Here is a 15,877-nt window from a genome sequence, read left to right on the forward strand (position 1 = left end):
CTGTCTATTGGGATTTGATTTCCCATGCAAGAATGCCTTTCAAAATGGGACTGCTGTCCATGCTGGGGACAATGTTCCACTCTCTGTGACTCTTTATTTCCCAGATGCACCCTTACATGACATATAGTGGGTGAAAGCCCCTTTCAACGGTCCCCCATCCAGTCTCCTGAGCTCTGCCGAGAGGCTTCTGCAAGTCCAGAGGTGACACACTCACCTAATAGCACACTTGAGCCCCCTAAAACTCCCATCGTGTTCTCATTATACAAAATTACAAAACACTTCCTCATTTTTTTACCCACATGTACATGCCAAACATAGAAGGCCCTCCGGGATTCACTTTCCTGTCTCCCTCTCACATTCCTTGGGTTTCAATAACACTGGACAAAATCAGGCCCCTTAAGGCTCTGTGACTTTATATATGCTGTGCCTTTGACCTATCCACACCAGCAGTTGCCTGCACAGCAAAACAATTCTAATTGTTTAAGGCCTATGTGAAATGTGAGCTCCTACTGAAGTCTTCCCCAAATCCTAGGGTTAGAAGTAGCTCTCAGTATTTGGAACTTGCATAAGTCTTCCTTCCTCTAGTGCTATGATCATCACTCAGAACTGCAATGTAACTCTTTACATGTTCTGCTCCCCACCCTTTTCCCAAATTAGACTTTGAGTTCCTAGGGACCTGACAAGGCCAACTCTCTATTCCTAGAATTTATCTCAAGGCCTGACATGTAGTAGATGCTTAATGGCATGCTTTCTGAGTATTATAATGGTCATAACAGTAATGACGATGCTAATATCACCAGCACACACATACCTTCAGCATGATAAGGTAGGCACCACCTTGTAGCTCCATATCTGTAATAACGTGTTCAGAGCAAAATGGTTAGAAAAAAATCCATGTTTGGGGTGCCTGGGTGGCATAGTTGGTTAAATGTTCGATTTTTGGTTTCTGTTCAGGTCATGATCTCAGGGTTGTGGGATAGAGCCCCGCATCAGGCTCCACTCTCAGCACAGAGTCTGCTCGAGGTTTTCTTCTCCCTCTGTTCCTCCCCACCGCATGCTCGTGCACTCTCTTTCTCTCTCTCTCTCTCAAATAAATAAATACATCTTTTTTTTAAAAAGTATCTATGATCATGGGAATGGGCCCAAGGCTGACTGCTAAAGATCAGGGTATTTTTTTTATGCTCATGGGTTTCAAGTGAAAAATAAATAGTCATATATCTTTAATAAACATTTATATGTTTGTTTACTCAAGAACTTTCTCCCAGATTCAAATCTTTTGCCTGTCAAGTATGCACAGAGGTAATATTCAAAGTATTTAATAAGTAGTATGGAAATGACAGGACTAATCAGAATAAATCTGTCCATAGGTGGAGCAGAGTCAATGGCATCAATGGTGTGGTTAGTTAAGTCCGAGAATCAGTTTGTGGAGGAAGAGTAGGTTTGTGGAAGAAGAGCAAGACTTGGGTTTTCTACAAGTTTATTTTTAGGTGCCTTTGAGATATCCACCAGGAAGGGAAAGGTAGGCAGATTGAATTCAGAAACACCAGTGGGCTGGAGGTATAGCTTTGAGAGTTATTGGCATGTTGGCAAGAGGATCACCCAAAGCAGCTGGTTCTCGGAGAATTACCTGGAGAGCTTGTTAATTGAGCATCCCACCACTTACTTCTGGTTTCTGATGCAGTAAGTTTAGGATGGGGCTCTTGAACTTTACAGATAATGCTGATGCTGCTGGTCTGAGGACCACACCTGGAATAGCATTCACCTGGGAGATAAGTGAAAGTGGGGGAAAAAAAAAACACAGAAAAAAAAAAGAGTGGTCTGTGGGAAGGAGTACAGTGGAAAAGTCAGGCTGCATTGGTTTGAGTCCAGAAGCTACCAACTAAAAACCCTATGATCTTGGGTCAATGATATAACTCTCTAAGACTCAATTTCTCCATTTGTAAAATAAGGGAAGTAAATAACACCATAAATTCATAGTGTTATTTAAAGCCAAAACATAGCTAATGGGAAATGGTTAGCACAGTGCAGAGTGTACATTAGGAATTATTTGAAGACTAGTTCTTAAGCCATCTGGCTTTTAAGTAAAAGTTACATGAGACAGGTGGCAAAGACTAAAAAGCAGGAGGAAAATCAACCTTAGGTGATAACACAGGAGCCAATGAAAGGTTTTTCACAGAGGTGGGAGTGGCTTGAGTGTAGGTGCTTCTGGGAGTTCAAACAAGATGAGAAAAAAAATATGCAAATATCCATTGGATTTAGAGACGCCTAGTGACACAGACTGGACCATTTCAGCGGAGCCACATGGGGAGAAGAGATGGTGCCTAGGAGCATGTAGCGTAGTACCTAGCGGAAGCCCAGGGGCTTCTGACAAGACAAGAGCTCCAGTGACAGTAGCTGCCATTATAACTGTTATCGCTGAAAGCAGTTTGTCTAGGCATGTGCATGCATGCAGGTAGGAGGAAATAGATTCAGCTGAAGGATAAACTGCAATTTCCAAATAAATGCATTTCTATCGAACAAGCTACGTCTCGTGCAAGCTTATTTAAACTGGTGCAGTCTTTAGAAACAAGATTTCATACTGTAAGGTGGCAGGTATGTCATGCAAATTTAGGAAGGGTCCTTTCTACAGTTCTGTGGGAGTGGATGGCTCTGGGATACGTCAGGAACTGTCAGTTCTCGCGGCAGCCCCATGACTCAATTGAACTTACAGATTCCTTGCCCCACGTTCCTCATTACTCCCATGCCAGCAAAGTGAACAATGTCTGGTCTCTGGCAGCAGGAAGAAAGCTCTGTTTGCCTCTTGCCAGTTGGGGAGTGGTTTGTTTCCCTTTCAAACACTACTGCATTCTTCTTGCAATTTTCCTTAACCATTAAATAATTTATAAGTCCGTCTCCTACCAGTGCTCCTTACTGTGTGCCCAATAAATGGCGGATTCAACTGGGAATTGTAATGTATGGCAGCAGGTTTCATTTATACCACTCCCATGGAAGAGTCTGCTGGAGTTCATGACCATATTTAAATGGGTGCTAGCCTGTAAAGGTATTTTGCTAATCCTAAAAGCTTTTAGATTGCATCTTAACTTTTCTTAGAGAATTCTCATGAACTCAGTGGGGGAAGGAAAAAACTGGTCGATGACTCTGACATTTGCAAGCGGGAGTGCGTGGAATGGATCTGGGGTTTATGCTGCATGTCATCATTTTCCTTCCTTAGGTGTTCTTGCTCTTCATATCTAGAATTCCTTTTCCTGTGCCAATTAAACCATGCCCATTCAAGACCCAGCCCCAGTGCCAACCCTTTGGGAAGCCTTCAGAGAGAACTATAGCCTGAATTAAGCTCTCCCTTTATTTTGATTATCTACTGCAATTATTATCTGTAATAGTCTATTTAGCGCTCTTGGTCTTGCAACAAAATCTGTGTTCCCACAATGTGCAGTGTTGTGCTGGCAACAAAGAAAGCCTCAATAAGTAATATTCAGGTTCAACTTAGTACTTAAGGGGGAAAACCAGTCATTGTTTTAATTCATTAAAAAATTAACTTCCATTGCAAAATCTGCAGGGATTTCTCTTTCCCAGACTTTCATTTTCTTCCCATTTTTCCTTTAATGAATTAACCACCACTACTTCCCACTGTGCGTTTAATTACTATACTGATCGCTTACTATGTTTGCTACATGGTGTGGAAAGAATACAAAACTTAAAAGCAGAGCACTCTCCCTGACCTCCCTGGGGATAGAGACCAAAACTCAGAAAAATGTAAGAAAACACATTAAACTACATATAACAAGTGCCAGATGAATGGTCTGGATAATTGTACAGCCCCTGCGGTCTCAGGTGAATGGGTACTAGTTCCTCCTGCCGGCAACTCCACCTGCTTGGCCTGAGACCTTGAACTTTGATCATGGCACTTGGAAGGCCTATCCTTAGCACCATCTCTGTTCATCTTAAGTTGAGCATTCCTTTGTCCTCTCTTTGAGAATACCATCCCTATTTTTTTCTCTCCTCCCGCCCCCTCTGCCTATGGAGTTGTTCTTTTCCCTCCTCTCATCAATTTCTATACACTTTACCTAAATTGCTTCGGAAGCTCTTCTTGAGTCCTAACTTCTAAACATTTATTCATATGGGGTTTTTCTTTTATGAAAAGCGTGCACAGCCTTCAGTACAGAACATTTAGAAAATTTCTTATGTATAAAAAGATCATTCTTCTATAAATACCTGTTGTGTTCACCTCTGTGTCAGGCCGTCCATGAGATCTTGGATCAGAGAGATGTGAAGACATACTCTGCCCCTCAGGAGCTCATGGCCTGGTCAGATGGTTTCCTGGGCTGATGCAGGGGAGTGAGTGATGTCTGAGAAAGAGTTACTCTGGAATAAGAGCGAACCTTGAAAAACAAATGGGAATTCATGGGAATAGTAGGCTTCTCCTAGTTTACTTGCCTGGAAGTTTATCCTTGTGATTTTTTTTGAAGACAATCAAAACCTCTATAACAAATTTATCAAGTTACATTCCTAGAAACAGAAGACGCCCTTTGAATTTTAAATACATAACAAAATAGTAGCATATATTATAGGCAGTTTAGTATATTAGACTATTGTAAAAGTGAACCAGTTTAAAATAAAACAGGTTTCAAAAATGCTGGATAAGTTTACAGATGAGAGTTCCATACCTGATTGTTAAGGTGTCCCAAGGTTCTTAGGGTCATGAAAGTTTGGAGTTAGATCACATGCATTATGTCATTCTCCCAAATGTCCCCGATTTCCTCTTTAGAACAAAATACTCACCTGGATATTTTAAAGCACACTGTGTCACCTTAGGGCACAGAAAGAAAATACAGAAGTATACCTCATACTTTATTGTTATCTCATTTGCACTTATGTTCTATTTTAGATGTTTTTAATATATTTTATATGTAAGATAATTAACCAAATATATACAAAGATGCACTTATAAGTAGATATACAAATATTGGAGGGTATCATCCACAATTACTGTTGTCTCTTTGATGGGCTGTGTTTGGTTATGAGTGATAGAAAGCCTAACAGTGACTAGGCACAGTTTATTTATTTACTTTATTTACTACTTTACAAAAGTGGGTAGGTGGTCTTAGAGTTAGTGTAACAGCCTAGTGATTCCATTAAGAAATTTTTCTATCTTTCCATTGACATATTTGGCGTGATGCCCTACAAGTGTAAAATTTTACCCGGTGGTGAATTTTATTTACCTTGCCCAATGCCTGTGTGATTTTAGGTGAGTAGTGATATATGGACACTATATAGTGAAATGTTTAGGTAATTTCTAAGGTTTCAAATTTATTGATGATTGCAGTATACTGATAGAAGGATCAAGCCTAGCATTCTGTTACTGTTTATTGTATTAAAATATTAAAAATATTTAGCAGTGGTGTTTCTTTGGATCCAGTCAAGTCATTGCAAGGGATAAGCATGTGCATTTATATTAAGTTTTGGATTCTCTAAGCTATGGAAATGGAAAACCCGAGTACATGTTAAGCCTGACATCTCTGTACTCTCTCACCTTGGACTTTTCAGAGGCATTTACTTGGGTCTCTGATCCTCTGTAATGTGCTGATACACAATAACATGATAGGGAAGGCAGTTGGTAGAATGGGGAGGTAACCACTGGAGACAGCACTTGTCAGATGGAAACTAATTGATTGTAATTGCTTTGCCATTGTATTGCTCTTGGAGTCTGTCTGTAGCTTGTTAAAACCACTGATTATAAAATAAGGATCTCACTTTTTATGCTGTAGGTTATGTTAATGAAAAGCTGTTCTTAGAGGAATGATCAGTGAATATCAATAAATGGATAATAAGAAATTAAAGGAAAACTTAACTAACTGATCATGAGTTAATATACTTCAGTCAGCGTAGCAATCAACTGTGTGGTGTTTCGTATTGAATATTTTGCTCAGAGCTCTTGAATTTTAAATATTTCCCGTAGAAAGATTGATTCTGTGTAACTATTTATTGCAAGCTGTCTTGAATAACAGATCTTCTCTGTAGAGGAGATCTCCTGGAAAACAGAAAATGTTTCTGTTTTGCAGAGCCTTTATTTTGTGCCAAAATATTAACAGACAGATATTTTAAAGTGGAAAAATAAGTTCCTGTTGTACCACCAAAAAAAGAAGATATTAGAAGTGGGATTTTTCTTTTCTTTTTTTTTTTTTTTTTTATTTATTTGCGAGAGAGAGAATGAGAGAGAGCATGAGAGGGAGGAGGGTCAGAGGGAGAAGCAGACTCCCTGCTGAGCAGGGAGCCCGATGTGGGACTTGATCCTGGGACGCCAGGATCATGACCCGAGCCAAAGGCAGTGCTTAACCTACTGAGCCACCCAGGCGCCCTAGAAGTGGGATTTTTCAATGCCCACATTATATGAGCATTATGTGAGTTAAGATTTCTGTGACTCTGAGGGCAGTGTTTGTTTTTCCAATATTCCCCAATATTAAAGTAGGTATACTAAAATGCTAAGATTGATGTGAAATTATATCTAACTTGTTGTAAGATATGCATTAACTTTTATATGATTGTAATGATGTCTTTCATGATCATATCATTTACCAATGGCATTTAAACTCTTAGCAGTGTTAGAGTGATCCAGATTTATTGAAGACATTTTTTACTGAACACCAATTGTGAATCGAGGCTCCACCTCTGACCTTAAGAAACATACAGACTAAAGAAAAAGATAAACATGTGAACAAAATGCAGCATTGAATGTTGAATGCAGTGATGTGAGTGATCAAAGGTGCTAGGGAGACACAATAGGAAGATGATGTAAGCTTTGAAAGATTTCTGGATGTCTTCCAGCAAAGAAAAAGATGATCCAGGAAGAAGGAGCAGTGTGACAGCTTCTTGTGTTTGGAGAAATAGAAAAATAATTGGAAATGAAGTTGTGTGTCTTAGGGTACAAGATGACCCCAGAGGGCAAAATTCCACATGGTCTCAGTCCTTCTCTGAGGAATTTGGAGTTATTCCTATGGGGATGGGGCCTGCTGAGGATTTTTAGGTGTGGGAAGGTTATGAGTGAATTTCCTTTTAGGGCAATCACTTTCTCCTCAATTTGGATGATGAACAGGAAGAGGCTCATAGTGGCTTCCAGTTACTAAGCTGGTTGGTTACAATAACCTATGATATTGAACATTATTATTTAATCTAGATCTAAGTAAAGGAAATTAAAAGAGCTTAAATGCAGAATCATTTATTCATCTTTGACTTTTTATTTTATTTTATTTTATTTATTTATTTTTTAAAGATTTTATTTATTTTTTAGAGAGCGAGCGAGCGAGAAACAGCATGAGAGGGGAGAGGGTCAGAGAGAGAAGCAGGCTCCCCGCTGAGCTGGGAGCCTGATGCGGGACTCGATCCCAGGACCCTGGGATCATGACCTGAGCCGAAGGCAGACGCTTAACCATCTGAGCCACCCAGGCGCCCCTTATTTTATATTTTAAAGATTTGTTTATTTGAGAGAGAGAGCATGAATGGGGGATGGGTGGGTAGGGTAGATGGAGAGGAGAGAGAGCATCTCAAGCAGACTCCCTGCTGAGCACAGAGCCGGACTCTGGGCTCGATCTCACAACCCCTGAGATCATGACTTGAGCCGAAATCTAGAGTTGGACACTTAAATGACTGTGCCACCCAGATGCACCCATCTTTGATTTTTTAAATGTATTTTTTTCTCCAATATGGCAGTGGAGTTGGTGCTAATACTTTAGTTGCCTAAAACTGTGAAACTAAGAATGTCTATATGTGATAACAGAGTCTGTGTCTAGTAGATACCACATACTTATGGCTAGTTCCATATTTAGGAAAAGGATGTAGACATACAGCTTAATTTAAAAATGTAAGTAATTATGATTTTAAAAACAAATGTTTAAAATAATGCTTAAAGGGCGCCTGGGTGGCTCAGTCGTTAAGCGTCTGCCTTCGGCTCAGGTCATGATCCCAGAGTCCTGGGATTGAGCCCCACATCGGGCTCCCTGCTCCGCGGGAAGCCTGCTTCTCCCTCTCCCACTCCCCCTGCTTGTGTTCCTGCTCTCGCTATCTCTCTCTGTCAAATAAATAAATAAAAATCTTAAAAAATAATAATAATAAATAAAATAAATCATTTAAAATAATGCTTAAAAATGACAATAATTTGGTTCTGTTAGGTGTTTACCAGAAACATTCTTCACATTTCAGATTCTGTTTCGGAATTTGGAACATTTGCATTTTAATTACATAAGAAAAGGAAAACGTGGAAGAATAATTGGTTCAGCTATTAGCCGATTAGAGCTGTAACTAAAAACAAAAACCAAAAAACTCATAGAAACTGACATTGGTTTCCACAGAACGGTCACAATATGCAGTGATCAGATGTTTAATGACATTTGGCAACAATAAAGGGAAGGAGATCCTGTTTCAATCTTTCATACAATGTGTTTGTTAAAAACTGAAATTAACAAAAGCGGGTTTGAGGTGTTTGACTGCAGAATCATTCAGCTTTTACTGTTAATGTGTCCTCAAAGGGGGCTTATAGAGTGATTCCAATTGCTAAAATCTAGTGGAGAAATAAGACGACTGAATACAGTGCTTATCTTAGTTGGGGCTGCTATAACAGACTGGGGGCTCATAAACCACAGAAATTTGTTTCTCACAGTTTTAGAAGCTGGGAAGTCCAAGATCAAGGTGCCTGAAGATTCAGTGTCTGGGGAGCAGTGAGAACTTCCTGGCTCATGGAGTGCTATCTTCTTGCTACCTTCACATGCCTGCAGTGGGCGACGGAGCTTTCTGGGGCCCTTTTATAAGGGTACTAATCCCATTCAAGACCTAATCCCCTCCCACAGGCGCACCCGCTGATGCCACACCTCATTGTGATTAGGTTTCAACATGTGAATTTTGGGGGGCACACAATGTTCAGTCATAAAGTGTGGTCATATCCAGTGCATTTCTTCAGTCCAGTGGAGGATCTGTGCTCCCTCTCTGGTGGCGGAGGGTCAGAGCCCAGGAGAAGTCCTCAGTGCACAGATCCCGGCCTGGGATGGGGCCCGGTGGTGGCAGAACGCGTTGCTGACAGCAGTTCTCTGTGTGTTTCCCCTGACAGATACAACAACGTATTCCACTGAGCGATCTGAGCACTTCAAACCCTGCCGAGACAAGGACCTCGCATACTGTCTCAATGATGGCGAGTGCTTTGTGATCGAAACCCTGACGGGATCCCATAAACACTGTCGGTAAGCCCCTGGTGGCCGGTCGTGGGGGCAGGCCCTCAAAGAGGCTTGGCAGCGGGGTGGGCTGGGAGGGGGCAGTGTTTGAGCTCTGCAGTGTTACGTGGGATGCATTTAGTCCAGCTGTTGGAACGGCAGAATCAGGAGTCTTAAGACGGGAAGGGGCAAGGCTGGTATCTTTAGTATTTGAAGAAGGTAAAACTGAATTAAAATAGCCAAGATCTGAGTTTTACCTGACTAAGCAAAGAAGGGTTTACTTTTATATCTACCAGTTTAATAGAGATAATTATTTATTCACTTTAGAAGGCTGCATTTTTTGGTTCAGGACTTAGGCACATTGGCGTGTACTAAGAAATAATACCTTCTTCTAAAACTACAGAATGTGGCATGGCAAAGCAAACTGCTCATCTAAGATCTATCGGCTCAGTGTTGATTGTGAACCAAACCCCAGACTGTAACTGTGTCCAGAGAAGACTGGAGCTCATCTTGATTCTGCCCTCGTTTATTAATTTCATTATTTTTTTAACACCTCTCTTGATGAAACACTCTCCAGCAAGATGTTGTAAATGAAATCATAGTCCTGTTATAGTCTAGGTAGAGAACTACTTAGGGAAAATTCCCAGTAGAGATCAGGAGGTGTTTAATTGGTTTTTAGAGACTTAAGGTTATTATATAAGTGCTAAAAATAAAAACAAGTTGAAATAAATAGTGCACTTGTAGGCACTGCAGCTTTAAGGTTCCATAGAAGAATCAAATTAGCATCCAAAAAATATTTCCCACTGAGCTTTTATTTCCAGCACTACCCCTGGTAATTTGTTTTTTCTTTCAATTGTATATGCTTCAGTGATCATATATATCCACACCCCTTTCCTTCTCTTTATTTACTCTTCTCATATGACACACTTATTAAATTAATTATTCTGAATCATGAAGAATGGAAAATTACGATTTTTCCCTCTATATATTGCTATTATAAAACTTCATTCTGTGTTGTTTTAAAACAAACAGGGTTCTAGAGGGGAGGGGGGTGGGAGGATGGGTTAGCCTGGTGGTGGGTATTGAGGAGGGCACATTCTGCATGGAGCACTGGGTGTTATGCACAAACAATGAATCATGGAACACTTCATCTAAAACTAATGATGTAATGTATGGGGATTAACATAAGAATAAAAAAAAAAAAGATGGCACAGAGAAATGCGCCTTGTAGTTAGGAGCTTGGAACATGTTGGCAAATCCTGCCTGACTCTAAGGGCCAGTTTCAGTCCACGAGGAAGATGAGTTGTCCCAGTGGGTGACACAGGTTTGAAGGAGCCGATGAGTGACAGTGGCAGATCTCTGTCTTCTGTCAAGATAAACAGAACCAGGACCTTTCCTCACTCTTGAGAGCATGGCTTCCATGTGACTTGGGGATTGCCATTACACTTACCCCACTTACAAAATTTACACCCTATTTCTGTCCTATGAAATTGGGTTGGGGATGAAGGGGAGTGGGAATGCTCCTTCCCACATCCCTCTTCTTGTGTTATATTTATTAGGTCAGTGTAGACAGAGGTAGAAAGCACACAAGTGACTTTAAGACCTCAAGGCAAAAGCCAAGAGCTATCTACCCATTCAAAGCATGAATTGTATCCAAGCTCTCATAAATACTCAACCATACGTTAAAGAGATCACCATGTGGAAGTGGGCGATGCAGTTAATTAAGTCTGAATTCCTAATCGATTGGTGGAGCGATTAATTAGAAGTCTCACCTAAAGCAGTGACTTTTGGGATGGTGTTTTACCCAAAGGAAGGATCAGATCAGGCCCCACCACAGTACCCAGGTGGGTATGATTGATCTTTTTGAAAACTGAGAATGTTGAAAATAACAAAAATAGTTCTTATTCTTTTTCAACATACAATCTCACTATATTCTGGATTAGTTCATGATGTATTAGTTTGCTAGGGCTGCTGTAACAAAGTTCCACAGATTGAGTGGTTTAAACAAGAGGAATGTATTTTATCACAGGTCTGCGAGCTAGAAATCTGTACTCCAGGTATTGGCAGAGTTGTTTCCTTCAGGTCTCTCTCCTTGGCTTATAGATGGCCATCTTCTCCCTTGTGTGTTCTCATTTTCTTCCCTCTGTGTCTGTATTCAAATTTCCTCTTCTTATAAAGACACCAGTCATACTGGATTAGTGTCCACTCTCATGACCCTATTTTAACTTATCTCTGTAAAGACCCTTTCTCTAAATATGGTCCCATTCTGAGTTACTGGAGGTTAGGACTTCAACATATTAATTATTTGGGAGACAAATCTAGTCTATGATAATGGATCTCAGGTCTGGAAAAAATATCTTTTGCTTTTGTGCATATATGCATGTCTAATTTTTTTGCCTACACAAGCAGAGATACGTCTATGATTTAGCTGGAATGATGTATATATATAATTTTTGAACTTCTGTCTTCATATTTCTTGCATATTTCAGCACAGACAACCTGTTATTTAACACAGAGTCACAACATAGCTAATCATGACAAAAAAAACAGCCTAAGACAGAATTGGAACTTGAGTAGGTTAATAGATGCCTATAAATCTCCTACTAGAGTGTATGAATAAATCACACATCGCGTGTGCCCACTCTTCATCTCCTGGGCTTTGCCGTGAATAAAAAGCTTACATTTGTTCCTGCATCAGCCACTTCTAAGAATTCCCATGTAGTTATTAATAATGTGCTATTTTGTATTGCACTCTATTTAAGTAGTATGTTTCATTCATTCTTCTTCATTTGGCAAATGTTTATTGAGCACCTCCTATCACCAAGGTATTGTTAAATAAATACATCCAGAAATGAATTTAGGAATTAAATGGTGCTGTTCTTTGTAATGCACTTGGAGTAAATGAAGTAGTTTGTTGTCAGGAAGTAAGGAAAACAAGGGAAAGTATTTTCACGAGACTGGCATGCTATCAGGGGTATCTTTGTGATAAATTACCAATTGGGCCATGTTTCAAGTTAAATAAAACACACAATTTAGTATATTAGACCAGCAATATGTAGGGGTCTCTGTGAATCTAGCTCATTAAATGCTTTACTTGTGACATTCAGATCTAAGAGAAATCAAGATTATGCTTTTTAGTATTTTAAAAGTAAATTGCAATCCTATGATAAATCCTGATTGTGATCCTATGAATCAAAAAATTTTTTCTATGTTGAGAAAGATTGATCATGCTCTAACACTTTTCTGTTTACTTGCCTAAGAAGAATAGTTGCAAACCTACTTAGATCATCTCTGATGGAGATCCTTAAAGTGTATGCTCAAAAATGTTAACAGCATGAGGGAGGTTTCATATTTTTCTCTTCGTTATTTTCTTACTCTTTAGTGTATCTTTAGAAAGCCGTTTTTAGTATTTAGAAATTACAGAGCAAGCTAATGAAAATTTAAGAGCAATACCAAGATTCTAAAAATAACTTGACAAAGGGGATTTTAAAGAAAAATAAATAGGCAAACTTGGTCTTGCTGAATTTAAAATATGCCATAACGTCCTAGATCATTGGCTGACGGACTGGCAGAAACAGAACGAGGTATGTTCTGGAACTTAGTGTAGAGTAAGGAGAGATCCATAAATCGGAGGGAAAATGAGAGGCTGATGGCTCAGTAAATTTGGTTGGCTATCAGGTAAAACAAATCAAATTTGGATTTTTACTTTCCTTCTTTATATGAAAAGTTGTTTTTAATGAATTCAAGAGTTGATGTAATTAATAAAGTCTTGAAAACAGTAAATAAAATTACATATTTATTTATGTCAGCAATTGAAGGGATCTTTTGAACAAAAAGCAATGGAAGGAAAAAATAAACAGCCTGACAGACCATTGCTTTTTGGTCTGAATCCCATAAATCAGAAATAAAATTAAAAGATAGACAAATTATCAGTAAACTGTATAATATGGCAAGGAATTAATATTCTAATGAGTTACATAGATCAACTAGTGTAACACTAAAATTAAGTCTCAGTAGGAAAATGGGCAACAAGGGGAACTTATTCCTCCCTTAAAAAGGGATACAAATAACCAATAAACATGAAAAATACTCAGCCTCACAAAGAAATGCAAATTAAATTTTTTTCCCTGTTATATACTTAATGATTTTTAAAACCAGTTTGCTGAGAGTAGAGTAAAAGCACATTTTCATTCACTATCTGAGGGAGTACATTTTGTTAAGTATCTTCTGTATGTAATGTTTCAGTATGTTTCAAAATATTTACATTGTTTCTAAAAATGTAGTGTACAGAAATGTATATATAGATTTATTTATAAGAATATTCACCACAGATTTATTTGTATTAGGAAAAAACCCTGAATTTATAATTCTATATAAATTAGAACACATCCATGCATTGGATGAATTCAGCCTAACTAGAATTTTCATAATGTTTTAAGGACATGAAAATGCTCATTATATCATGTTATATATATGAAACTCAGGATATTCTAAAGTTGAACATACAATAACAATCCAATTCTAAAAAAGAGCTTAGTAAAAAGACTAATAGGTTTTACAACTATTTTCTTCTTCAAACCTTATGAATTTTCTAAGATCTGCACATTACACATGTATTTCATTTATGTAATACCTGGTTAAAACACTTGACCTTGCTTCTCATCTTTCCATTAAGAAAGATAGATAGTGTCCCTGTCTCTGTTAAATCAAGGTCATTATAGTTCATTATTATTAGGCTGATAAGAGAACTTCCAATTAAGCCCTTCCAGATTAAATACTACCAAGTATATTTGAATGTGTGTGCTTCTTCTTTTATTAATAATTCATTTACACTTTTTACACTAATTCTTTTCCATGCTGAATTCGTGTGTTTTGAAACATAAAAAAATTGGATTAAATAATAGAAAGGTATATCCTACAGAAATAAAGCTGGGTGAGAAGGAAAGCAAGTCACTAGAAACTCATTGAATCAAAATATTCTGAATAAAAGCAGGATATTCTCTAACATATTTATTTTTATGTCATTTCTAGAAATTTTAAGAACTTGGGAAATGGTGCTATCCGTAATTTATTTCACTAGAGTGAAAGAGGAAGCCATTGTGACTGAAAAGATTGGTAGACATTTGACTGGGCCAAACTTGTTTTGAGGCCAAATTCAAGTTAAAAGGATGTGCCTCCCCTGAATTGAAGCTCATTAGATGTTTCGCCAGCCTTGCTGTAAAAATGGATTTTCAAAACTTTGGGAGGATAGCATTTTAGCTGAATTTGATCTGAAGCGATCATTTTGGAAATTTGTCAAGCAATTCCCTTGAAGATGCTTGACTCGTTTGAAATATGGAACTGCTAGAAAAAAGAGAGAAGCAGTCCAATAGCAACCATTGCCTGAAGCTGTACTTCCATAAATGGGCTGATGGACTGGGCAGTAGTGATATGGGTGGAATGCTCCCAGGACTTGGGGAGCAGGGAAAGCAATGGAAAGGAGGGGGAGCCTTATGAGGAGTTGCTCTTCCTTACTTTGTCTCATTCTGCCTGAGTAGGTTTTGAAATCAAAGCTTCTATTTTTAAGAGCGTTGACTGGGCACAGTGTAACCATTTCCCAATGATAAACTATATAAAATTACAGGACCCTCCCTGTCAGTGCTTTGCTCTGTCACTTTGGAGATCCATTAGCTCTCCCACCCAGTGAGGGTCCTCTTTATCAAATGGTTCTCCAGTAAGTGCTCTGAGCACAGCAGCTAATGATTCCCCACAGTTGACGCAAGGCAGAATGGAAATGGAGTTTGGCAAATATCCCTGAACTCCACTGGCAGGAGATGATGGAGGCTGAAATATCTCTAAATCCAGGCCTAGTGGCAAAGTCCCTGCAGAATGGAGTTGGATAACAGGGTGAAGAGCCTCAGAAGAATTTTCAAGTTCATTAGATAAATGTTCATGAAAATGTTTGCCACAGTCCAGACATAATTTGAGTAATTTGCAATAGCCGTGTTCATAACAGGCTGTCTATTGATTGCCCCTGACGTAAAGAAACGAGCCAAGCGATAACTGTGTGTCTCTTCTCTGTGGATGAAGTTTGTGAAAAGAGTCTCAGTGGCTCAAAAAGCAAAGAACTGCAGCACAGTGGACATAATTTTGCCACTTGATGACACGTAGGTATTGGTTTACTTCTATTTTAACCTGTTTGTACTGGACCCAAGCTGGTGTTCTCAAAGGGCCACTTAAATATTGGGCACAAGACAAGAGAAGCACGTTTGATAGAGAATAAAAACGTGTTTTTTAGTTAATGGTCAAAGATTCTTCCCTTATTTTAATGTTTTCTAACTTGATTGGCCGCTCTAGTTGAAAAGTGCAATGGCGTTTCTTGAGGTGGTTGTTCTGATTGCGTTTCTTGTTGTATCAAGGAATTGGCATAAATGTGTTTTCCTTATATGACTTGGGATAAGAGGCACATGAGGCAAATGTGGGCATTTGAGTCCTGAGTTAAAAGCTCTGCCTTTATACTGGCTGTATGAGGATTGTCTGCAAGGTATTTAACCAGAACCTCCAGTCCTGTATTGAAAAGAGAGTCAGACAGACAAATACTGGTCCTAAAGATTGATACAAGAATGAAAAGTAGCAACATCTAAAAAACTCTAAATACACAGCAGATACTATTATATAGTGATACTGTCATCCTCAGTTCCTTC

The 15,877-nt window shown here is 38.9% G+C and overlaps 1 protein-coding gene across 4 annotated transcripts in view; it reads left to right on the forward strand.

Moving 5' to 3' along the window:
- NRG3 (neuregulin 3) overlaps positions 1–15,877 on the forward strand; it is a 1,015,909-nt gene that overhangs the window by 439,568 nt on the left and 560,464 nt on the right. For all 4 annotated transcript variants that reach the window (XM_035023117.1, XM_035023109.1, XM_035023127.1 and 1 more), the window contains exon 2: positions 9,095–9,224. In XM_035023117.1, coding sequence (XP_034879008.1) covers positions 9,095–9,224 — 130 coding nt within the window. The remainder of the gene's footprint in view (positions 1–9,094; positions 9,225–15,877) is intronic.

This window comes from Mirounga leonina, unplaced genomic scaffold (genome assembly GCF_011800145.1).
Source record: "Mirounga leonina isolate KUSES-001 unplaced genomic scaffold, KU_Mleo_1.0 Mir_114, whole genome shotgun sequence".
Lineage (NCBI taxonomy): Eukaryota > Metazoa > Chordata > Mammalia > Carnivora > Phocidae > Mirounga > Mirounga leonina.